This window comes from Gobius niger, assembly GCF_951799975.1.
Source record: "Gobius niger genome assembly, chromosome: 8".
Classification (NCBI taxonomy): domain Eukaryota; kingdom Metazoa; phylum Chordata; class Actinopteri; order Gobiiformes; family Gobiidae; genus Gobius; species Gobius niger.
In genome coordinates, this window is record NC_136859.1 from 16,669,630 (window position 1) to 16,695,894 (window position 26,265).

At 41.4% G+C, this 26,265-nt stretch overlaps 1 protein-coding gene across 4 annotated transcripts in view; it reads left to right on the plus strand.

Moving 5' to 3' along the window:
• Positions 1 to 26,265, plus strand: part of ptprub (protein tyrosine phosphatase receptor type Ub) — a 191,550-nt gene that overhangs the window by 103,941 nt on the left and 61,344 nt on the right. For all 4 annotated transcript variants that reach the window (XM_079560766.1, XM_079560767.1, XM_079560764.1 and 1 more), the window contains exons 3-6: positions 3,403 to 3,674; positions 15,337 to 15,418; positions 17,516 to 17,631; positions 25,861 to 26,035. In XM_079560766.1, the coding sequence (XP_079416892.1) occupies positions 3,403 to 3,674; positions 15,337 to 15,418; positions 17,516 to 17,631; positions 25,861 to 26,035 (645 nt within the window). The remainder of the gene's footprint in view (positions 1 to 3,402; positions 3,675 to 15,336; positions 15,419 to 17,515; positions 17,632 to 25,860; positions 26,036 to 26,265) is intronic.

The following is a 26,265-nucleotide window of genomic DNA, read 5'->3' on the forward strand; positions in this document are numbered from 1 at the left end:
GCTCCCGTCCAGAAACTTTTAGATTTGGGTAATGCTGAACTGGAGAAAATGTTCTGGGTTAAGGCGGGGGATAAGAGGTTGAGAGGTTTTCTTCTTTGTTTTTGTTTGATAAATAATCTGTGTTTGACTAGAGTAAAATTCAAGCAGCAAAATAGAACCATCTCCAGAACAAATATTAATTTCAGTTGCTACAAAAAAAGCAGCAAAATCTTCATTGAGCACATGGTTATTTACAGAGTTGATTTAAAAGCAAATCTCTGTAAAGATTGTTCTTATAAAACAGATTTATCTTGCTGTTCCAATGCACAAGTTGAAGAAACTGTTTTTAACATTGCTAAAGTGTCGACATCACAGGCTCCTGTCGCCCAGCTCATCAAATGCAGGGCGTCTCCTTCAGGTGTAAGGTTAAAGGGCAAAAAAGATCCTTCACATTCTGTCTGTGGTGTCCCAGGAAGATGCAGAGTTGACAAAAAAACCCAGAGTTGACTCAAAATAACAAAAGACACGTCCAGGTCTGAACCTCTGGTGAGGACAGTACAGTGGTACGCTTCACCTGCTATTATTTCATAGGTCCCTGCGGGGCTTCGGGAGCAGGAGAGAGCGGACCTCTGAAAGATCTAATTAAGTCAAAGGAAATGAGAGAAGCAGACACAAATCAGGGGTTGTTGACATTGCACTTCAGGGCAGAGGGCTGTGCAGCAAAGGCCACAGTGTAGCCTCCAGTAATGAGCTCCTCTCCCTGTGGACTGTAGTTTGACTTCCACTTTCATCCATACATCATTATGTAAAAGACCGCCCATGTGATGGTTCGGCAATTAGTGTTTTGGAGAGAGTGTTTTGGAGAGACGCCGGTGACCTGGTTCTGAAGCTGCCTGATTCTCAGTCATAAGTGGGGCTGGGCACAGTCGCAGTTTGTTTTTTTCGATACCAGTACTTTAACGATACTCGGTTTTTGATACCGATACCTGAACGATACTTCTTTTCGATACTAAATTATTTGTCGTATAGAACCATAAAACAGATTAATAATGTTCATTTATTCCTTTTCCTTCCATTTAATTTCTTTTGAATTTATCATTTGTTTGAGTTGCAACAACCAAAAAACTTCCTTTCACGGCAAAAGGACGGGAAAAACTCTTTCCAAGTTTTTCTTATTTTTTCACCCCATTTTTAACCAATTTTCCCCCGCATTTTTTTCATTTTCTTTCCCCAAAATTTTTGTATTTCCCCCTCAGTTTTTCCCAAATTTACCAACATTTTTTCCACTTGTTTTTCCAAAATGTTTCCACTTTTTTTTTTCGAATTTGTTTCCCTTTTTTAATTGTTTTTTTTCCAACTGGTATTGTTTAACGGTACCCAGCCCTAGTCATGAGTTCATGAATCTGTAGTAAGAACACAGGAGCCTGAAGAGCAGGACTTGAAGCAGTTTGTAACCTCATAACCTCATGCAATATGGAGAACTGACTAGTATTTATTGTTTGTTGTATTTATTGTTATATTTGAGTGCTGACAGTGTAATGGCAATAAAGTTATCCCATGTGTGGACAGTGGACACTGCTTGAAAAAGTGCTTTAAATTCAGCTAATGTTATGTTAAAATTGGTCTTCAACAGGCTGTTTATTTCTGGGTCTGTATCATTTCACTAATGTATTTAATTGCCCTGTTGTCTGGCCTTCACGTGTGGCCGGACCCGAGCGAGGACTATAGCTGTGGCACCTGGACTTGCACCTGTCCTGTTTGTCTCGCTCTGAGAACGCCGAGACCTTGGAGGACAAAGACAACTGGTCTGATTATGAGAGTACACAGGAAGGTCTCCCAACATTGTGGTGCTAATCACGTTAGCAGGCACCGACTCAAGGCAGGACAGATGCTGTGGAGAGGGCAATGGGGTTACGCTATCCTGATTAGAGAAGGCGTTGGAGGGGGGTCTGAGAGTTCTGTTGCCTGCCTCCGTGTCACCTTGTACAGAGAAGGTTGCCATCGCTCTCAGTCTATTTTATTCTGCGCCACTGCCGTATTCATAAGATCTACTGCCTGCTGCGTCTGATTGTGTTTTGTATTCAACTTGGCACATTTCCTTCACTGTTATCTCCTGCATTCACTCAGAGCAACAGCGAGTGGCAGAAATGTACTTTTTCTTCTCATTTTTCTTCCGTTTACCCTTAAAATAGGGCTAACGGCATGTTTTCTCTTTGAAAACTGCGCTTTTGTTTCAAGTGTTTCAGCTGAAGCAAATCCCATTGTGGTTTTTAATCCCGACACCAGTTTTATAAATGCAAGTACCAGAATAACACCATTGAAGAAATGCAAACACAAATTTAAGACAATATTTTGAGACTTTGGGGATGACTTTTTATTTGTATGAAGACGTGTGTATAATAAGAACATACACTGTGTTAACAATTATTATGCAAATCGTATTTTAGTGTCATAAAGGTAAAAAAAAAAAAAATTGTTCAATTAAACTCATGGATGGTATTGTGTCTAAGGGCTCTGGGACGTAGCTCTGGGATGTATTTCTGGGACGTATTTCTGAGCACACTGCAGCCGTTTCTGCTCGTCAGCATTTAATGAACAGTTTAGGGGAGGCTGAATAGAAGCTTTATGCACAACTGCAGCCTCTGGAGGGTCCTACACCTTGATGATGGGAAACTCCAGAGGCACCTGCACCTTCAAATACCTGTTTGCTGCTTTGTAGCAGCTGTTCTCTTAATCTGATGTGTTTGTCTGGCAGAAACCGTCCTCATTGTACCTTTATCTGCAGAAACCCGTGTGTGCTCTGAATCAGCCACAAATCTTTTATCAGTACGATGATTACGCTTGATCTTTTGTGAAATATCAAAGGTTTTCATACCGAGACCAAGACATTCAACTAGTTTTTCATCAGCAGAGAGATTATTTTCTTGCCCATATTGCTTGAAAATGATGCTCTGCTCAGTAATGGTGAACGCCCTTTTTCAGTAGTTTTTCCCTTACTCGGTTTACTTGACAACTAATCATCACAGGCGTCTGAGATTGATGTCAGTGATTCAAGTCCTGAGACACAACACCATCCATGAGTTTCATTGAAACATTTTTTTTTTTACCTTTATGGCACTGAGATACAATTTTCATAATAATTGCTAATGCATTGTAGATGGTAGGTGAAATAAAACACACATTTTTGTCAAATGTTATAAATTGTTTAAATGTGAAGGGGTATTTTATCCATATCAACAGGAAACCAAGAAAAAAGACAACAATTCTCGCATTGTAACATTTTTGCACAGTTTCACACATTTTTTGATGGCTTGGAAAATGATTGCTTGTTTTTTGTCTTTGGAAAAAGTATTGCTCGCCCAATGCTAATCACAAATATGCTAATGTTCGATAACTGATGCACCGTATTGTTCTTTCCTCCAGGCTCGTACATGCTGGTGAACTCCTCCCAACACGCTGTGGGTCACCGCGCTCAGCTGCTGCTCCCTGCGCTGAGTGAGAACGACACGCACTGCGTCCAGTTCAGCTATTTCTTGTACAGCCGGGACGGACACAGCCCCGGGGCCCTCAACGCCTTTGTGCGCGTCAATGGAGGTCCCCTCGGAAACCCTGTGTGGAACACCTCGGGCTCCCACGGCAAACAGTGGCACCAAGTCGAACTGGCTGTCAGCACCTTCTGGCCAAACGAATACCAGGTAAGAGACTAAAGTGACCCATCTCAGAGGATTACAATGGTTTCTAATATAATATATCCGTCAAAACAAATCTCCGACATGTGGACGCTGGTATTTAAGGCTGTTATCCAGGACTTGATGTTGACACAACTGCCTGACTGCAATCGAGCCATGGCAGTATTATTGTAGAGCTGTAAAGTCGTAAAGTTATGACCTGAAGATCAAAATATTCTCCAAATATTTGTGATTTGGAGAATATCACAAATATTTTGTGATTCTCCAAATATTTGGAGAATCACAATGTGATTTTGTGATTCTCCAATGTTCTGCGCGCAGGTGGCGACAGTTGACTTTTTTCACCACCCCAACCCGCTTCGCGAATAAATGATGATTCCGTGACACAACCCGTCCTTCAACACTCGTTTTTTAACATGCGGTGAGAATAGTTTGCAGTTCGGACTGCGTGAGACGCACGTGGAGTTTGTATTTTCCCCGACTTCAGTGCAGACAGACATGATTCTCCTGCAGCCACTTCTGATTGGCCAACAATCAAAGGAACTGACGCTGGATCAATTCAATTATCCCGGACTCGTAGTCCATTAGAAATAAAACAAAAGGACGAGACATTCTTTAAGATGGCATTTTAAAAAGACAATCATGCCAATGTCTCCACAAGTCAGGTTGAAAACGTGTCGCACTATTTTAGATTTGTCAGGGACACTATTATTTCAGGCATGTTCAGTCTACACATAAAGCTGTACATCAAAGTTCATAGTACAGCCTGTAAAGTGTTCACTCTGGCATTGACAAACATTTCTGTGGCACTTGACCATCTCAGTTTCTTCAAAAGAACACGCAAAGCATCATTATAGGCCACCTGCTGCATGCTGGCTTTCTTATAATGAGTCCAAAGGTGAGCCGTGTACAGGGGAGAACAAGTACGCTTTAAATAAAGTTAGCTTTACTCTCTCTGTACAACAGCCAGAGTATTGGCCTGGGCATACAACACTCTGCATTGTCTGAAAATGTCTTCATCATCTGACATGAGGTACTTGATTTTGTTGACAACATGCAGAACATCATTAAACAGACAAAAGTTCGGACATGTCATGTTCTTTTTTTATCCTTGGTTTTACAAATCATAACCATACTCTTCGAACTATATATACTTAATGTTATGCTCGAGACCACAGGCTGAACAGATATTGAGGAGCTGCTGTGTAGACCAGCCGTACTTGGACTAAACACGACTAAATCATCCGCATACAAAAGATGATTCAGAACAATGCTTCCAGAGACACAGCCAGTGCTACAGGCTCTGAGTTTAGTCGACAGTTCGTCTAAATATGTACAGGTTGAATAACACTGGGGACAGAGCACCCCCCGATCATTCTGATTGGTGAACATGTCTATCACTGAAACGGCAGAGGCGCAAGGCAGGAGAAAGAAAAAAAAAACTCAGCGCCTTGTGGTTTGGTAATCGAGTAGCTAGAACCTCATTTTCGATGCGATAAAGGTTAATTGTGCAGCCCTAAGTCCTTAACACTTGTTCTCGAGATAATCTTTAGAAAAATATTAATTTCAACAAAACTTAGCATTCTCCATAGAAAATGATAGAGACGGGAAGTACTGACACTCAAAACTTCAGGGAGGGGAATATGCAACGAGCCAACTGCAATAAAAAGTAAATAGGTCTAGCAAGTTGTTGAAGGACCCATTTTAAAGCTTTGACTGAGCTCTTTACATGCAAAACAGGAAGTCTCTATCACTTTAAATTCCGGAGATATCAGCCTTTTCCTACATTGTAAAATACCCACATATCGGCCGGGCCCTAGTTTCAACAGGTGAACATTTAAATTGATTTCTAGTCTGACTGAGTTGATAGCTGCCATATGTAGCATGGACGCTAATTTATGAAAGATATATATTTGATGAATAATTCTTTAACTTATTGACAGACTATTTACACTTAAAGGTTTCATAAAAACTTTGCTTCAGGTCTGGCATCAAGTGCGGCGTAAATGACCCACATTTGCAATTTGATTAGCATTGATTTCCACATGCGCATACAGCAGTATAGCACCCTAGGGCCCTCACTCGGTCCAGCATGAGCTTTCTGGTAGTACTCTTGTAAATCACACCTACAGCGTTGCTCTTATAGTACAGTAAAGTGTATTGACTGTAGCAGCTGAACCTGGGGGTGGAAGGGGGGGGTGGGCTACAGACAGGTAGCCCACAGAATGTGCCTCTATTAATCCATTTTCGTCTTTCTGCAAAGTCTGCAAAGCTGTCAGAAAGCAATTAAGTGGACTACTGTGCATTTTATCAAGAACTGTCAATCCTTACAATTTAATTAAATTCTGTTCGGCCATGCAAGATGTGACCTTCACTATGTAAATACCAATCCGGGCTACATGATATAGGATGACACTGTGCTGACACTAAACATGATCTGAAGTAGATCATTTCATGTATTGCCGTTATTAGTAATACAAAGGAGTATGGCTCGATATCCGGAAATGTCAAAATAAATATTGTTTTGTATTCTGTATGTCACTCCCCATGTGCTAAATAAGATGGTTTGGTCAGCAGTTTACATTATTTCACATGGAATTGTGTGAGTCATTTCTTCCTCTTTGGTCAAACCATAGTTATAAGATAGAAGAGATAACCGGTGTTTCATTCAACCCCTTTCATAGTCATGATCCCGAATGGTCTGTGAAATTAACATGGCTGCTTTTTAAGTCCTACGAAGCCTGTTCCTTAAAAACGCATTTAAGGTGGGAAGCCCCGCCCTCGTGGGGCAGGTGGACCGACTACGAGCCTCGAATAGAATTAGGCTTCCATGTTTTATTTCAAATATACAAAAGACAGTGTGGTTAAAAATATGATACATAGCCCGGGGATCATAGCAATTTTTGGGAAAAGAAAAACTCTTTGGAATCAGGCTTTTAAGCAGTTTAAACGAGGCCCAAAGCTACATCGGAATCCTGTTTACCAAGCGTCTTTTGGAGTCTTTTGGTATTACAGCAAAGTCAGCTCCCCGCCATGAGGACCAAAGAGAAGGGCATTCCTCGCCCATTGGGTCACACACAAAGTTATTCACATGCTTTTTCTAGTGTTTGACTGTGGCCTAATGGACACTCATGGCGCCCCCCTGGTGTTAAGGAGGTTCTCATGTCTGACGGTTATTGGGACAACCGGGTTGAGGTTTTATCTTTCAAAAAGTATTGTTCAAGCATGATCATAATCCAAAATAGAGTTGTGCATTCAAATGAAATCTATTTACAAATTAGTATCAAAATGATTTATTTCATTCCCAAACTCTAGTGCTTAAGTGTCTATGGCAGTTCAATTGCAAAAGTGAACATACCTGATATCATTTTTACTTTTTTATTCCTTCAAAGAATATATTTGCATTGTTTTATTTAAAAAAAGCAAATAATCGAACTGCCCGAATCCAACGTTAAACTATCTAATGGATGAATGGCCTATAGTCAACACTGTTCTGTAGTTTGCTGGGCCTAAGTGAGATCAGTGCAGAGCCTGACGTCCCTGCCCAGAGTCATTTGCGGATGTATTTCCTTTCCTGTCCTCTCCTTTTGTCCCTGTGGGCTGCACTCTCTCTTTTCCTACAGTTTCCTACAGCATCTCTGCAAACAGTGTACGGCCGCGGTGAGTCAGAACATCAGAGCGCTGCCAAAGAGAGCCCCACTCAGAGGAGACAGGGGATTATAATGGCTTCAGAGGAGTGGGTGACGCAAAAACACAACCACGCTCAAATTACTGTTGACTGTGTGCCTTTAATAAGACCTCTGATGGATAATTGTGCAGATTATCACGGAAAAGGGACATCATTTTATAAATTAAATCCACAAAGCTTTCAATTTGGAGCAAGTAAAATCAGACCATGCATCTCACAGTGATAATGGAATTGCATACAAAGCTCAACTTAAAAGCTATTTTCCATTTTTGTGGTGTAAAGTAGCCACACACACACACACACACATACTTGTGGCTACATCTTTGTGAGGTTGCTCATAGACATAATGTATTACCCAGGCCCTAACCCCTAACCCCAATCCTAACCCTAACCTAGACCCAACCTAAACCTCTAACTCTAACCCTAAAACCACATCCTGACTCTAAAACGGACCAAAACAGTTCTTTCGCAAAGTGAGGACAGGCCAAAAATGTCCTCACTTTGAAAAATTGTCCTTAGGCTGTTGGTCTAAAACTCGTGGAGGTTCTCACACTGTTGGTCCCTACGAGTACACACACACACACACACACGCACAATCATGTAATGCTATCTTAGTGAGGACACTCATAGACATAATGTATTATCTAGACCCTAACCCTGAACTCTAAGCCCTTAACCTTTATCCCAAACCTAACCCAATTCTAACCCTAACCCTAAACCACATCTTGACCATCAAACAGTCTTTCAAATAGGTGAGGACCACCCAAAATGTCCTCACTTTCCAAAAATGTCCTCACTCTGTTGGTTAAAAACTCAAACTGGTCCTCACATTGTCGTGATTACAAGAACACACACACACATACTTGCGGCTACATCTTTGTGAGGTCACTTATAAAGTATTACCCAGACCCTAACCCTAACCCCCTAACCCTAACCTAAACCCAATTCTAACCCTAACCCTAAAACCACATCCTGACCCTAAAACAGCCCAAAGCAGTCCTTTCTCAAAGTGAGGACAGGCCAAAATGTCCTCACTTTGAAAAATTGTCCTCACTCTGTTGGTCCCTACGAGTACACGCACGCACGCACGCACGCACGCACGCACGCACGCACGCACGCACGCACGCACGCACGCACGCACGCCACACACACACACACACACACACACACACACACACACACACACACACACACACACACACACACACACACACACAGTCAGAAATGAATTCATCTTGTTTCTTTCGTCTGTTTCAACCAAAAATAAGGAGGTGTACTTTCCATTTCAATTTAAATTCATAGTATAAAACAATGCTTGTAAAGGTAGTTACTACAGGTCCTTAAAGTACCGTATAATTAAAAGCCATGGTTCGAAGTGCTGCAGAAGTTGGTAGTTGTTTATGTGGTGGATGTAACTCTATTTTTACAACTCACAGTAAACAGAAAACTGAGAACAACAAAATCCATCTTAATGCTTTCTTGCTTTTCACCAAAGCCCCCTTTAAGTTTACGACTCAATTCCCTCAAACTTCTAAATCATTTCTATGGCGACTCTTAAGTAGTAAACAGATTTACTTCATCATTAACCCAGAGAGCAGAATACTTTTGAAGCCGTCGTTGGAAAATTGGCGCTGCACATCATTGTCTGTGAGTCAAAATAAATCTTTGGAAGAGAACACACCCACTGTGCAGGGGGTTTATGAATCAGCCTCTTTAAATTCTAGTTCTTAAATGACATTCTTATGTTTCTGAAGATGCAAATCCGTTTCAGCATATGGCGTTAACAAGATGTTTTTGATTTGCGTAATAAAACCACAAAGGCAGATTCTAAAAAGTGGGTTGCTCAAACATGCGCCGTTCTGTGATCGCTTTAAGCCCCTATCACATATTTGAAGAAGGGGCTTCAGTCGGAACAGATTGGATGGTGAAAATTTCCCGGTGGTGAGACCTTGAGATGTCTCGATTGGCGTTCTGTGTGTCTGTGTGTCTGGTGCATGCCATATTCTGTCTTGTTGGTAGAAGTATGTGCAACACCAGGAGAAGCTTTTTCATCAAATATTAAAGATGCTATCCAACCTGCTAAGACTGCCAACTAGAGCTGGAGACAGGGGATTTTACAGGTCCTTCCTTCTCCTCAGATCACTCCATCGATGACTTTTTATTTATCACTTCACCATTTATTTTTATTTACAGAAATCATGAAGGTCAGAACAACTTCTTTTCTCCAATTACTTCATAAATAGCACATTAGAAGTTTCGTATTTTGCGTCAAGAAAAGAACTTGTCTTTGTTTGTAATCCACTTGCATTTTGTCTCAACTTTTACAGATTTATGTTTCCATTCTTATGCCTCGGGGTTTCACAGTGCCTTTTGAAACTGTGCTAAAAAGGCTGTATTGGTATTCATAATGGCCTATTTTACAACTCGGACAGCTCTGGCCTTTTCCAGCTGAGCCGCTTTCCTTGAGCATGTGACCTTTCAGTTGTGACTTTTGGGGGGGTTATTTACCTATATGAGCCCGTCTAAAAGTGACTGAAGGCCTGGCGTCGAATGGTTTCTCGGACTGTAGGGGAAGGCTGCGTTGCTTTATGGCACAGATGAATTGTCTTATGATTTGTATACATTACAGAGCTTTTAAAAGGCCTGTATCGCTGCGTAATGCAATACATCCTCGTAATGTGTGTTTTATTTCTGCCATAAATCACTTGGTGGCATGCTTTTATTTTTTCCACTCAAGATGATACCAGCGTTTTCAAGTAACAATTTATTAGTTAAGTATAGACTAAAAGGGGTTGCATGGGTGTAATTCTGTAGATTAGATAGAGACAAACATCCTACGCTCAACACAGGCGAAGCAAAGTGACTTTAAACAGACATGGACTCCCTTTTTCAACATTTTGACGAATATGTGTTTTACTCTGTTTGCTGTAATCATTTCTGTTTTTTTCTTGGTGGTAAGAGAAGTTTGGATGTGGGCGGGTGGTTTTCTTTTTCATATTTCTTTATGTCTGATTTGGCATCTTCAGATCAGATGCATTATTTGCTCCAAACTCATTTTCCCTAATTTCAGACTCCTGCCTCGTGTCTTTCTTCTTCAACTGCTCTGTTTCCAAGATTCATACTGCGGGAACCATATGTTTGCATGCACTTAATAAAAAGACACATTTTTTTCTCACTGTCTGACATGAAACCAGAAATAACTTTTATTATTATTATTATGTTAATTAGAATAAAAATATATGTATATTTTTGTCAAATGCCCGAAGAATGAGAGATACATTTGTGCGCGGTTTTATATGTTTTATATTACTTTTTACAAAACCAAAAGTTTGCAATACATTTTGTTAATATTTGGAGGCATTGCCTTTAAACTGTATATTTTGAGTCAAACGTTTTGGATTTCCTTCCACAAACTCACAATAGTTGGCCGGAATTTTGGTCCATTCCTCCAAAAAGAACTGGTATAACTGAGCCACATTTGTCGTGCACATGCCTTTTCAGCTCTGCCCATACATTTTCAACTGGGCTGAGATCAGAACTTTGTGATAACCACTTGAACACATTGACTTTGTTATCCTTAAGCCACTTTGTAACCAGTTTGGCAGTTTGCTTTGGGATTTGCTTTTGGAAGACCCATCCGCGCCCAAGCTTTAACTTCCTGGCTGATGTCTTGTGACGTTGCTCAAAATTTTTTCCACACGGGGTTTCTTTCTTCATGATGTCATCTATTTTGTGAAGTGCACCGGTCCCTCCCACATGAAAGCAGCCCCACAGCATGATGCTGCCACCTGTTGGGATGGTGTTCTCAGGCTTTCCAGATTCCCCCTTTTTCATCCAAACGTGACGATGGTCATTATGGCCAAACATTTTTCTTTTTTCTTTTCGTCAGGCCACATGGTTGGTCACAAAAAAGTCTTTATCCTTTATTTATTTGCAAACTCCAAACTGTTTTTTGTGTTTCTTTTGGAGTAAGAGCTTCTGCCCTGCATAGTACCTTCTCAGCCCATGTCAGTGTAAAACATGTAGCCAATGTAAAAAAAATACAAGTTTATTTTGGTTTCATGTCAGACAGTGAGAAAAAAAATGCAAATGTGTCTTATTTGAAGTGTATGTAAACATATGGGTCCCACTGTATTTCTTTGCCCCGTCTCCCTTTTGCAGTAAGTCAAAGACTTGGGACTCCTCGATTACTGGCCTTTTCAGAAATGTATAAAATACTTCAACACTGACTAAGTTATCTTTCAAACAGACTCACAAATAAAGCAACACCAAAGATGTAGGTGGAGAGGATGATTGAAGAGACATAGGGCATTGGAGATTAACAGTGCACGTCTCTCTAAACACTATATATAACATACAGAATGTCAGAGAAGCGGGAGAGAGCTGGCAGTAAATCATGCGTGTGGCGTCTTCAGGGTCAGGTTCAAGCCGCGCCTGGAAACAAACTGAGAAATGTACTTCGGCGGGAGATTAGCCTCAACGTTGATCCACAAGTGTGAGGAGAGCGGGCGTCTGTAGACGAAGAGGGGTCACTTTCAAACTAGATGACCTCCCGACACCTATCTTACATCATGGTTTCAAAGTGACGCCACCTCAACTTTGGTCAACTTCAGTCTTTCTTTCCACATTCCTCACCCCCACTGTCTCATTTTGTTTAGAGTTTTCTCCTTTTCCCCCCGACTGACCCCGGTCGTTTCACATCCTATCCATCTGCAGAGGTGCCGTGAGGGTCTTGCGCGGTCAGGATTGTTGTCGCACCAATTGCTGCGCGGACCCCTGGCCTTCTGGTCGGGAAAGGAGGGCCGGCTTCTTCCTACTCAGTGTGAGAGGAGGGCTTTCGGGGCTAGAGGTGCTTGTGGTGTTCTTGTTACTCTGCAAACACCATGGGAATCGAGCAAACTTTTCCCCCTGTTGTATCATTGAAATAAAGTTTAAGGAAATATCTGACAAACAGAGTTCTTTGTCCTCCTGGCTCTGAACGAGAATGCTTTGGACACTGTTTTCTTGCAACTAACTAGGCATCCAGGGTGTTCCCTGCCAAAGGTTGACTGTTGAAGAAAAAATCCATCTGTCACAAACCCGGCACAGATTTGAGTTCAGTTCAGTTTCTTGTCTTGCTTGTCCAATTGGTTGCTACGTGGTATAAACCCTGCTGGTTTCATCCAAGCATTTTACAGTGATGAGGACCCTTTTAAAGCATTTATTAAAAACATAAAAAATGTGTCTTTTGAATGAAAATAACATCGACTATATCCTTACAGACGGCATCTCGTCATAGAAGGGAGAAAATAGAATCTTTTGGGAAACACAATTTTTCATTCTTTTTCGCCATTTTCTGGTGGAATATGAACTTATTTATCACATAAATAAAGCAAAGTGTAAATCGGGCTCATATGGACATTTTCTCACAGCAGATTGTTCAGTAGAAGTGAAAAAACGTTGCCCGATGCTAACATGTAGCATCATGTTAGCATTCTCAGTTTTTTTATGTACTTATGGGCTGTTGAACCATTTTGCTCCTCACCATGTCTTTGTATCTTTATTTAGTATAAACTATATTCAGAATTCAGCATTTGTTAAAGTAGTTTTTGAATAATTAAAGAAAGTTTAGATTTTTTTCAAAATTGTTTTCCCCCTTAACTGTTTTCAAACATGACCATATATGGCCGATTCCAGAGATGCCGTCTGTATCTATCGTCCCATGTAGTGAACTAGTTAACTGCCATACTGGAAAGAATGGGTTTAATTTACTTGGCGGTGTGACATTTCCACCTGCTTGTAAACAGAACACGAGTCATAAAAAGTATCCAGCAGAAGGATGTCTGTGTGATCCTGAGAAGAGCCGCAGATATTATCCATGTTGTAATCGCGTGGTTGGAGGATTATGAGAAACAATAAGTCAAAGCCGGCCTTCGATCCGACATGCCGATGGAAGCCTGTCCTTGGTGCGTCGAAAACAAACATCCCCCCGGTGCCTCATAACTCTCGCACCATTATAGAGCATTGTGATTCGATATTGATTAGGCTTCACGAGAGCCCACCTCACGCGGCTTATTGTTCCAGCGCTCGGTGTGGAGGTTAGCCGTCCCCCGGGCCCCATGTGCACGCCGTATTATCTGCTGCTATAGCTTCATCGCAAACTGCAGCTGATTGGAGAATGCACTGCGCCACTCGAGGACCACATTGTGTCCTCCCAGATAAAGCTATTATATTTCTGGGTATACCTGCTGAAGGAGGCTAAGCTATACCGATCTATTTTTAGTGTTTATTGATGGTTTCGGGTCAGCAGATGCGCACAGATGATGGCAATACATGTGACCCAATATGGAGGAACAATGTGATCTACCCATTGTTTTGATGGAAATATCAGGCAAAGAAAATATTATGAGAACTAATAGGAGAAATTAAGAAAGTTTATATTTCATGACGTTGTACCGGCGTGGTCATTTCATGGTGTGGATGCATTTACATCATAAGACATCATTTGTTGATTTGAGTGAGTTTGACAAGCACTAAATTGTGCCATTTCTTGTGTGTTTGAATCTTCAGTAGTCAATCATAATTGTATTAAATTAGTATTAACCTCTAACCGAGCACATTTTCTCCAGTTCAGCCTTACCCAAATCTAAAAGCTTCTCGACTGGAGCTTACAGCCTAAAGGCCAGAGTAACGCCTCGTTTGAAAGCCTAGACCTACAAAACTGATCGTATCTTTTTCGTCTATTTTTTGCATTGTTTTTGTTGTTTTTTGTTGATTTCTTCATCCCTTTTTACCTTGCCTTTTTGTCGTGTTTGCATCACATTTTTAGCACTTTTTGGTTGTGTTTTTGTCACTTTTTATTGTGTTATTTTTGCTTTTCCGGCAACTTTTTTCATTGTATTTCCATCCTCATTTTTGGTTCGGTTCGGTTCAGTTGGAGGTTAAGAGGTATATAGTATTATTGTCCAAAGCCATTTTCTTTCTTGGCTTGAGAGAAACAATTTGATTTGATCTCCCAAAATACGCTAAACCAAAACATTAATATTTTGTTGACCTTCTTTACCGTCAAACATTTGCTGTGGCATTGTTTGAAGAAGCTTGTGCAATGAAGCTTTTTGAAAAGAACCAGTGTTACATTCATTTGTCCATCAACATCTTTTAATGATGATCTGACCACTGTGCAAAGTTGTCTCCAAGCACATCCCAAAGATTCTCAAGGGGGTTAAGATCTTTGTATCTTTTACAATGTGAGCCTGGTGAAACCATTGTCATCTTGGAATATGCCCGTGCCATCAGGGAAGAAGAAATCCATTGATGGAACAACCTGGTCCTACAGGATGTTCAGGTCTTCGGCTGAACTCATTCTTTGGGCTCGTAGTGTCACTGAAACTAGACCTGACCAACTGCAGTGACCCCCGATCAGGACAGTGACATCCAGGCAGTGTATTTATGGTCACATGACAGATAATAATAATAATAATACCTTTAATTTGTAATGCACTTAACATACACATTTCAAAGTGCTACAACACAAGTGAAAACTGACAACAACAAAAGCACACAAAAATAGGTTAAAATATTAAAAAGGGAACAGAAAAGTCTAAGTCTCCAGAGAGTGTGGGGCCCTCAGGTGGTAGGGCGTTCCACAGTTTAGGAGCAGCCGTTTGGGACGCTCTGACACCCATTGTCCGGAGTTTATTCTGGGTACGGAGAGAAGGTTGGTGTCTGTGGACCGAAGTGTTCTGGTTATGGGCGGAGGAGTGAGTTGTTCAGATAGATGTATATTTACCACGATCTTCCTGTTTGCTCGCTGCAAATGTGCACTGATGGCTTTGTTTGTAATTAACATCTATCATCTAAAGAGGAAGCACAAGCGGCTCGAGCGCTTGAGGTTCTTTGCAAAATTGCAGCCACACTTCAGCGTTGAGAGCTATAGGAAAATCAAATGGCTGTTACACTTATGACTTCAATCCAATCATAATATTCACTTTACTTTTGCAGGTCCTGATTGAGGCCACTGTTTCCCGGGAGCGGAAGGGCTACATCGCCATAGACGACATCATGGTGGTCAACTATCCCTGCTGTAAGTGCCACTTCTGACAATGAACGCAATTATCAAAACAGCAGAGAACGCGGGAGAGCGGGAGAGACCAAAGAGGTTCAGTGGTTTGGGGGTAAAATGTAAATCAAAGTGGAGCATAAATAGGATGTGGGGGGAGAAGAGTAATGGCAGATCGACCTTTGATATTAGCACTGGAGAGGGGCCCAGGGCGTCCCACGGCAACACGGGCCTCCACTAAAACACAGCGACACTCAAATGCCAACTCATCTGAAAACACACACCTGCCTTTGTGCCCATGAGCCACTTTTGACAGGGAAATGTATGTGTTAATCAGTGCAGTCCTGCCTGTGTATAACTTTTCTACAAAGGCATTTCTACATTATTCACAAGGCGTGCTGCTTCAAAGCTCATGAAAATGCATTCTCTTCGGGGTGTAACCTCTGACTCCCTGCTGCGGTAAAGCTTTGTGTGTCACCAGTGAAAAGAGTCTGATTGCAGCGCTGTTGTCAGGCCCTGGAGGAGTGTGTGTAAAACATAAGCACCCCCAGAGTTTAATACTTGGACGAGGTCTGGCCATGTCACGAACACTCAGAGTGCACTGAACGCGGTGCTGAACAGGAGGGCTCTTGTCAGGTCAGAACGCGTTCAACAGCAGCACACGGCTACAGTTTGTAAGTGACTGCTACAAATGATACACGCTTCACAGGTAGTTCTCACCAGGCGACAGGATGTGTATTTATACCCCTCGTGGACGAAATGGCATTTTAAAAAGTATCCATTTGCTGACTAAATGAGAGCTGATTAGAGGTGGTTTATAGCCCTTCAGTACGTACAGCGCTCACTCAGCTCTCCGTTGCTCTGAGCTACAGCAGATGGCTTCCCCTGAATGCTCCCACTGTGGTCATTAAATAATTAAGGCTCTCATCAAGACCTGAGCATGCCTTATGATATGGCACGATGCCAGTCTGAGTTACTTGGCTGAGACCAGTGTGAAGAAAGATGGAAAAGAAATCAAAGAGAAGTGTTGCATAGCAAAACATGCATTTCCAAAATAAATCATTGTCAAATCAACAAGGTGCTTTTGGGCTTTTTGTTCAAGTTTGTGTGACATTTCTTTTGTATTCTCCTGGGTCTCAGCCTTTTACTTTAACTGGTGCTGCGGCACAATGAAATATTTATCTCACTAAAGAGTCTGGAGGGTAAGATCTGACACATTTAGCTGTAGTACGACACACTGGGTGCCAACTTAAGTGGCAGTGTTATTGTGTGTGTTCACACTTATTTCACTGCTTGTTTATGTTCCCTTCTCAGGCACGAATATGAATTATGAATTAACCTTAGGAGGCAGAGTCACTTAAAGAAAACATGGCCTCCTGTGGGGCGCTCGCCTTACTCTACCTCCTCTAAGTTCAACAAATTGTCACCCCCCCTCATCTCCATAGCAGCGCAGAAGCACAGATCAGTAGAGTCACTCTTATTCTTTTCCCAGAAGCCTCAGCTCTTCCATGTTGAACTGTCAGTCAGATGGAGCGACAGGCGGGCTGGTCCTTCCTGTTTCTGTAGACGATGTTTACCAGATATTTGGCTCAGCAGGAGGCTGCGGTTCTGTGTGCTATTGTTAATCACTCAGTTGGGTGAGAGGGCTCCACCTACACACTGAGTCACTGGCATTGCCACTCAGTATGCGGGGACATTATTAGTCCAAATGTAGAGTACTGCTTTACTGCTTAGCAGATACTCCCACAATCAGCTCAGGTCAGGCATCCATTCAAATTAATTTTGTAATAGACATACAGCAGTGTCTCCCACACACATTAAAATATAAGTATCTCCTTAAAACAATAGATTAAATGTATACGAGGTGTATAAGTATGCATTAGTGCATTTGCATTTCCATAACTGCTACAAAACAAGTTAAGAGCTGAAAAAAAATATTGCCGACTGCTTTAGTTCCTATAGGTTTGCCATTGAGATGATCTTAAATAGAAATGTATTTAATTCAGTTTATGCATATGAAAAAGTATAAAAACAATCAAATGTGTGTTGTGCAAGCGTCTGGCTTTGTGGGCGTTGAAAAGGTAATCGAGTCTTCTGATGTGTGTTTGTGTCTGCCTGCAGATAAGGCGCCACATTTCTCCAGGCTCGGAGACGAGGAGGTCAATGCTGGGCAAAATGCCACTTTCCAATGTGTGGCTTCTGGAAGATCATCAGAAGCTGAGAAGCTCCTGCTGGAGGTGAGGACTCGAACAATGACAGGACTTGTGCACCTGCAAAACCTATAGAACCAGCTTTTGAATACGTCAGGCACAAACGTTAGAGTTTGACTTTTCCTTTTCACTCGGCATCGCCGCACCGTTCCACCACAACAAAACATATTTGAAAAGGAGAATGTCCCAGAAGTATTCTTGTGTAAATAGACTGCAGACCTTGATTTAAGGCCACACACGCCTTGAAGTCTCCTCGCTTTGCCTTTGGGACGTTAAAGCATCTTACAGGGTCAGGGTGGCCCACTTATAACTTTTCATCTAAATAGTTTCAGACCGAGGTTTATTTAGACACTTGCTTTTATTTCTATTAAACCATAGCATCTGAGTTATTTCTCTATACAGTGTTGAGTAAAACGCTATAGTGACTTCATCATTTTTTCCTCTCAAACAGCAATTGCTCTGCAGGCCACCCACAAACACTGTTAATCACTGCTGACCTGAAGCAAACCACAATTATACTGTATCGGCTATACTTTATCACAGCACAACGCTCCACTGATCACAATGTACTGCGTTCTTTTTCAATCTGTCATGAATTTTCAGTTTTTTTACTATTTGCCATTTCTCCGTGTGTTTTGACCCACTTAACCAGCCAGAGCACAGTGGAATCAATTTAGGTCCATTCTTCATTCTTTGTTTTTGCGTTATTGTCCCAAAATGGTCCCTTCTATACCAGCAAGAGCAATAGACAGAAAATGCTGGGAGTAAGGTTGCATCAATGTTTAAAAATACTACAAATAATGACACACACAGTAAAAACGTTGAAGGCATAGTGGCCAGTAAATCTGACTGGGGGGGGTTTCAGTCCCAGTCCTGATTTGGTTATAGTCTGTGGTCTCGATCAGGATATTCCATTCTAAAGCGATTATACAATAATGATATAATACATGCAATAATATATACAGTGCTTTAGGCTCATTGGTGGAACAGCAGGTGTGTTGCGTTTGCATGTTCTCCCCTACAGCTGAAAACATGTAAAATAGGGTCCCGAGGCACCTCAGAAAAAGGCGTTTCAGTGAGATTGCAGGGTTTCCGCGGGGCATGAAAGAACTTAAATTGGATTCAAACTGGCATCAAATATAAATTCATTGGTAAATTATGACTTTGCTCGACAATTTTAACTGTATTTAAATTAATTGAAATTATGGTCTAAAACATTCAGGGCCAGATCTTGTGGCAGCGCACGGGGCGGCGCAGGCTCTTGGTGAATTATTTTCTGAGTGGCGGCGCTATATGTGCCATTCGCCTCCGCCACCTGTGAGGGGGCGTCACAAGAGGAGGCGACTGCACTGATGGAAACACGGCTGACATTCACTTCCTCGTTTACATTGCGCTGTCTTGCGTTCTTTCTTAAGCCTTAGGCTCTCACAGGCCAAACTAAAAACTTTATTTACCCCATCGCGAGCTAAATGATGTTCACGTGAACGCGAAGCAAAACGAAAGCACATGTTCACCCCCACATAACCACTCTCCTGGACGTGGAGTCGATCTGGTTGGAGGAAAATGTGTGTGTCTCCACCCACTTAAATGCGCTAAGTCTGGAGTGGCAAGATCACAAAGTGCGCTCCTACCGAGCGCAAAATGTCACGCTATCGTCTCCGTTTTGATGCACAAGATCGGGCCCTCAGTTGCAGTTTTTTTTGCACATCTTAAAGTCACACTGCGTAACATGTTACCCAGTAAATAACATTTAAATACAACCATTTATTTTTTTCCAGATATTTTCATCATTGAAAAATACCTCATAAATGTACAAACAAACATGTGCTTTTGCTGTGAGCGGCTCAGCTCTCCTAAGACATGACCGGGAGTGGGTACGCCTCCAGCTCGTCTCCATGGTGATATGAGCAAAGTCAGCCGGATGTGAGATTTAAACAGGTTTTAGGACCTCATTCAAATCCAGTCTTTGATTACCCACTGCAAAAATAGCATTTTCTGTGTCGAGCTGGTCTTGTATTGATGGCAACAGTATAGTCCAAAATGTTACGCAGTGAGCCTTTAACACATTGTGCCAAAAACAAATTATGTTTTTTTCAATTATGAAGCTAGATACTCTTATATACCTTCTGTGTGATTGTGGTAGCTCTGTGATGAACAGAAGTGAAATAAATGACGATCAAAAACTTGTGAAAAGTCTCGATCTGGACATTTCATGGTGGTGTTGCGTAGCGAACAGCTGTAAACCCGACACTTCTCTCTCTCTCTCTGGAGCGCGTTTGACAAGGCAGCGCGGCTTCGATCGAAACAGTTGAGATTATATCGTTTCTCTGAGTTTTTAAATGGTTAAAATTGGTCCTTGGACGGCTGAGAAACATCTGGGTTAAGTCTTCAATACCCGGATACAACAATACAACTCAGCTTCAATACAACTCAGTACAGTACACTGCTATCACATATCACTGTATCACTTTATATCACTTTATCACTTTATACACCTACACAATATGTAAATCCAATCCGTTCTTTTGTCAATTGTTGTCGTCTACCATATTTTACCTCTTATTTTTTATGCTATTATTTATTTTAACATTCTTATGCCTGCCCCTAAAGCATAGTTAAAAGTTTATAGCTTGTTTTTATCTAAATTCTGTGTTATATGTTTTTATGTTTAATGTTGCACGTCTCACCAAGAAAAAATCCTAGTTTGTGAACCTGTTTACAAACAATGGCAATAAAAACTATTCTGATTCTGATTCAATCTGAGAACCAGGCTGTTTAAATGCAGACGAGATAAAAAGCGATTGATAACATGCTGCGTTTCAAAACGTGTCAACAATTTTGTCATTGAAAATTGACTTGAAGCAGAGATATTTAGGAGTTTGCCTCTTCCCGTAACCTTAGTGTCTGTCCAGAGAGGAGGAGAGAGTTTGAGAGAGGAGTTAATCAGAAAGGAGAGTGTTGCATAAAACCCCTGTTATCTCCGTTTCTAGAAAAAAAAAGAAACAGCCTCTGTTAACTTAGGACTTCTCAGGAACCGAGGCACGTAGACTTAAACCGTTTTCACCTACGGAAAGCTTAGAGTCTCACCTTTCAAACGAGCCACAGCATGTGTCAATAGCTGTAACAGAGAATACGGTATGGTGCTACAAATATCATGAAAAATGGTCTGGATTGTTGGCCTTCTACAGCTAAAAGCACTCAATGTGTTAAGATATCAAATATATGCAGAGTTTTCTTCTGTTTGTGGCATTAAAATGTAGCATTTGCTCATTCAAATTTCGTTAAAATCATTACATTTCACTTTCTTCTTCCGTATAAACCCTGGATTAGTTAAGAGAAGGCCAAATTAAAATCCTATCATCATTCCACAATTGTAATATGCACTGTATCTTCCTTTCCGTCCTCGTAATGATATCCTCACACATACTCAGCTGGGATGCGGAGGTGCGCGATCATGATTTTCTCATTTTGTGTGGAGACGCGGCTTGTTGCTGCCGTATCTAAACCCTAACCCAGACTTTGTGATTTTTGTGATCGCTCCTCCTGAGGTGTGTGTGGACTGTTTTTCCGGCCCAAAGGACATCGGCCAACTCAACCCAGAGGTCTCCTTGTCATTCGCAGCAGGCGTCACATGCTTCACATTCACTTAAAACGGCCACATCAAAAGAATGACTTTGAGAAATACGTGCCCACCATATTTTTGGGGACGACGCTGGCCCGAAAACGCGGGAGAAATGTGCGCAGTCCGATGTGTGTCTTTGAGATGTGTGGAGTTGACAGATGCTCTGAGTTTTAATGGTGTGGAACAATGTGAGAAATGCAAAGTGCAACAGCGAGGTGCAGCCGACAACTTTCATCTGAGTCTGTCTCACTCCTCTCTTTCACGTTCCACTATTCCAGACTGCTCCTCAAATGCCCTCCCTTTTGCATCTTGCTGAAAATGATACAAACAAAGCCATCAACAGCGTCTTTGAGGAACAAAAGAATTAGTGAGCATTTATGACTCTTAAACGGAAGCTGGATTTTTAGAGTCTGTTCATTACAAGGAACTGCTAAAAAAAAAAGTGACTCATTTTTCATTGACGTCTTTAAAGGAGCCAGTCTTTTTTTTAACTCATTATCACTGATCCAGAGAACTACGTACATCTTCTAATTAAAAACCTCCAAGCACAAAGCAGGGTTGTTTTTTTACCCTTTTAACTTGTCATTTGTCCTGGAAATTTCCAACAGTTTAAGAATGCAGTCTATTATTTCTACTCCGAATATTTTGTGCTCATTCTACACCTTAAGACATGGCTGGAACATGTAGGGGGAGGGAAATACATCATTTTAGCATTTTTAAACTCCGTATAGTCCCTTTAAACCAGGGGTGCCCAAAGTGGGGCCGGAAAATTAGGTTGGCCCGCCAGAGAGTGACCTACTCTTGCGTAGGTTAATACTAACTCTCTCCCATTCATTCTCAATGGCAAATATAGATGCAGTACACTTTTTGGCCACCAGCGACAAATTGGGGGCGCTGTTTCACTCCTTTCGCAAAGTTAAGGAAACACTGCTCTGGTGTCTTGGTATTTGTCAGTCATAGAACGTTGTAGCATCAACTTTCCCATTTTTCCAAATTTTATTGCAAAGGTCGTTGACATGTATGACTTATAAAAGAATTTATGCTGACCTAACACTTTCAAATTGAAATGAATGAGGTAAAGTCACTGTCGGTACTGCAGGTACAGGTGGTGTTGTTGTTTACATTTTGCACTATATTGCTACAATAATTGATTTTGTTCTACTAAAACTAGGCTTTTGTAGCATGTTATTTGCATAGATAGAATTAAATGCAAATGTATACCAGAAAAGAAAAGAAAGTAACTATTATTTGCAGTTATATGTGTCTCACGCTTCACATCGCCGTGTTTGGCCTGCGACCCACAGACACTTTTTCATTTTGGCCCTTGGAGACAAAAAGTTTGGGCAGCCCTGCAACATTTACATTTGATCATATTTTTAGTGGCCATAACTGCTACAGTTCAGTGAGATTCAGGCAGTGTACTTACTTATTCCATGCTCTCCTGTGAATGTTTACATGTTGTGGCCAATGAAAATATTATGTAAGGGATTGTGTATATAGCGCTGGTCATTATCGGGAAAATAAGCACCGACAGGGCGAACCGGTCTTGTTTTGCCCTGAAGGTACTTATTTCCCGATAATGACCAGCGTTCTATATATTGTCCCGCTTATTATACGGCCATTTGCCAACTGAACACACACAACATAAACTTCATACACCGCGGCAAATAGTTCCCAAAAGTTTGTGCGTTGCTTGGCAACGTTTGGCTTGGCTAGTAGCAACAAGGCTAGCAGCTAGCCTAGCTACTTAGTTGAAGGTGCAGTTGGAGGAATGGGGGTGAATCTCTGGGCAAGTTGAAAGTCGGACTCCCTCTAACTTCACGAGCAATTCCCGCAACTTCTCTCGCAGTGACGGGGAAGAGAGATAGTGTCTACTACGTACGTGCGGCGTGATATGAAAGACCTGTATTACAAGCACAAACTCCGTTACCATTGGCAGCGGTCATTATGTTTCTCAGAGGTCCTCTATCAAAAAATAATGCCTGGTAGAACGTTGGAAAATCCCTTTCAAATCAATGGAGCGTTCTACTTGCAGAGCCGTATAATACAACATTTAAATGTTTGGGTGGTATTTGTTCAGGCAGACACTGTTTAATCATACCTGTGATTTTATTGAAGATCAGACCAGATTTTATGACCAATTTAGGCAGAAATGTGAGAAATTCCAAACAGTGTACTCACTTTATCTCGCCTCTGTATCTCAGTATGTAAAAACGGTGGCCTATTCCTTTAAAGAAAAAGATCAAGCTCAATTCATAAATGAGACTTTTACATCAATGTACATCACACTATACTGAATAAATTACACTTCTTCAATAGACTACACTTCTGTTGTCTTTTAGCCCACAGACTTTTCTTTGCTTCATTGCAGCAGCCTGTATTGCATGTGTGTCGTTTCCTTCTTAGGACCACCCTCTACAACAGAGTGCTACTTGTAAAGAAAACACTACAAGCACAGAGGAGATTGACAGCTCCTATTAAGAGTTGGCCCACATTTCTCTCTTAATGACTATTATTTTAACAAGATTACATTAGTAGTTATGAAGGGACATCAGACTGTCATATTGTCTGATTATATCACAGTGCACTGAGACGGTCCCGTTGCTCTAATTAAAACCACACAAATGGACAATTCTCTGTTTAATTATGAAGCGCAAATAAAAACTGACCCAGATAGGACTAATTTAAATGCTTTCTTTGTTGTTGGCTTAGTGGATTGGGAGTCTGTGTAATATTAAGCAGTGGTGGATGTAATCATGCATCTTTTATGTAACAATTAGAATACCACAGAGCGTGTGCTGCAAGTGCCAGGCCTGCAGTGTTAAAGCCACACTGCGGAACATTACAGGTTATTTATCGCTATGTGGAACACTGCTTGATTAGACAAAGATTAGTTTTGGACTGTGCGATCAAAATGAAACATGCGGAACAGGACGTAACATACACTGTCTAAAAGTCACCCAAAAAAAAGGAGAAGACGTTATTGGGAGTTGGATTTAACAAACTGTTCTGATCCGGGGTCGCTGCAGTTGGTCAGGACCAGGTTCAGCAACACTATGTGCCCAAAGTATGAGGTCAGCTGAACATCCTGAATCACCAGGTTATTCTATCAATGGATTTCTTCTTCCCTGATGGCACGGGCATTATTCCAAGACAATGCCAGGATTCATCGGGCTCACATTGTGAAAGAGTGGTTCAGGGAGCATGAGCCCCCATTGTCACACATGGATCGGCCACTACAGAGTCCAGATCTTACCCGTACTTTCAGATCTCAGTGAAAAATTAAAGCATCACTGGATCTTTTGTCATTGCAGAAGCAGCCACACCATATGCATGTCATAATCAATGTTAAAGTGCATGTGACAGGTTTTAATGCTTTTGAAAATAGGACTTATTTAGTTGGATAACATCAGTTACAAGTTCACCATTTGCATAATGATCATTTTATTTCAGTGAAGCTGCAACTGACTGCCAAGAAGTGACTTCCTGTTTCGATCCAGCACGCCAAAATAAAAGCACACAGCTCGTCTCATTGATTAGTTCAGCAGGTGTTCATTGCAAGAATGTATTTAAATAATTAAATTAAGCGTTTTGCCTGTTAATAGTTAGGCAGAAAGAAAGTTGAACTGATGAATAAGATGATGCTTTTATTTTGGTGTGCTGGATCGAAACAGGAAGCCACTTCTTGGCCGTTTTGAAGTTATGCACAGAGTCAATTATCATTTTATGTTTAGTGAAGCAGCAAGTTTAATGAAGAAATGTTGGGTAGAAAAGTTATTTTTATTTGAATTTTTGAGCTGAGGACAGGAAGTGACAGATAAAGGTAAAGTCCCATAGCAGTTTGACTCATTCCCCATTGACTTAACATGGTTGGCACGGCAACAGTTTAAAATTGCCTTCATCTATGTCACTTCCTGTCGGTGTCCGATAAGGAAGTTAAACTATGAACATCACAAAAATGGCCAAACTAAAGAAAGCTGAGTACAATCTTTAGCAAAAACTTACACTGTGTTAACGATGTTTTAGCAAAACTTCTGTCTAATGTGTCTTGTGCACTTAAATGGTTGTCCAACCTAATAAAAGAGCGTGCGACCGTCTTTGCAGTTATTTTTTAGAGGGTCAGGCAGTGTATTAAAACCTAATGTTTGTCTACCTCTTATCATGGTAAAGCAGTAACATCTCCATGGAGACGAGCCGGTGATGTCTCGAGAGGCAAACCTGCTCGCTTTAAATACACATCAATCAATCAATCCATCCATCAAAGATTATTTCTCAAGCACTTGGCAGACCAAAGTGCTTTACGTCAATAAATATAAGAAAAAACACCTACATCGCAACACATGCTTTCGGATTTGTTGTGAGTGCCTGCAATAGGAACCAAAAAAAAAGTTCCTGTTCCCTAGTGAGTGGCATATTCACTTTCTAGGATGGAAAAGACTACCAATCCATGAGTTTCAGCTGATGCAATATTTGGGCTGCTGAATATTGTTCGCAGTAAAATGTGATTAACTACACTATTGTACTATATTAATATGTGGACAGAACCAAATATCCATGTCCTTCTGCGTGCACTGAGTGGGGAGTACGATGACCTGCTCTGTTTTGCCTGACCCTGTCCTTTCGTTGCTTTCCAGAGAAACAACGGGGACATTTTAACCACGGCGTCTGTCAAGCACCTCAGTCACCGGCGCTTCGTGGTGTCCTTTCAGCTCGGCGACGTCCAGAGAACAGACCAGGACCTTTACCGATGCGTCACGCAGTCGCCCCGAGGGACCGGAGTCTCCAACTACGCTGAACTGGTGGTTAAAGGTTTGTGTGCTCTGTGGTATTCAGCCAAACCCCAAATCGGCCTCTGGCATCTTAGACACACACCACCTGACTTTTTGACATTTCAAGCAGTTGGGTTCAGTTCACTTTGCTTTATTGTTCAATTCTGTCAAATATAAAGCACATACAGAACCCAATAGTTGTCATTAGTTTGAGAGCAATATCACAAGTGTACAACAGAAGGAGGGAAAGGGAAAGTTCAGCTCCTTGAC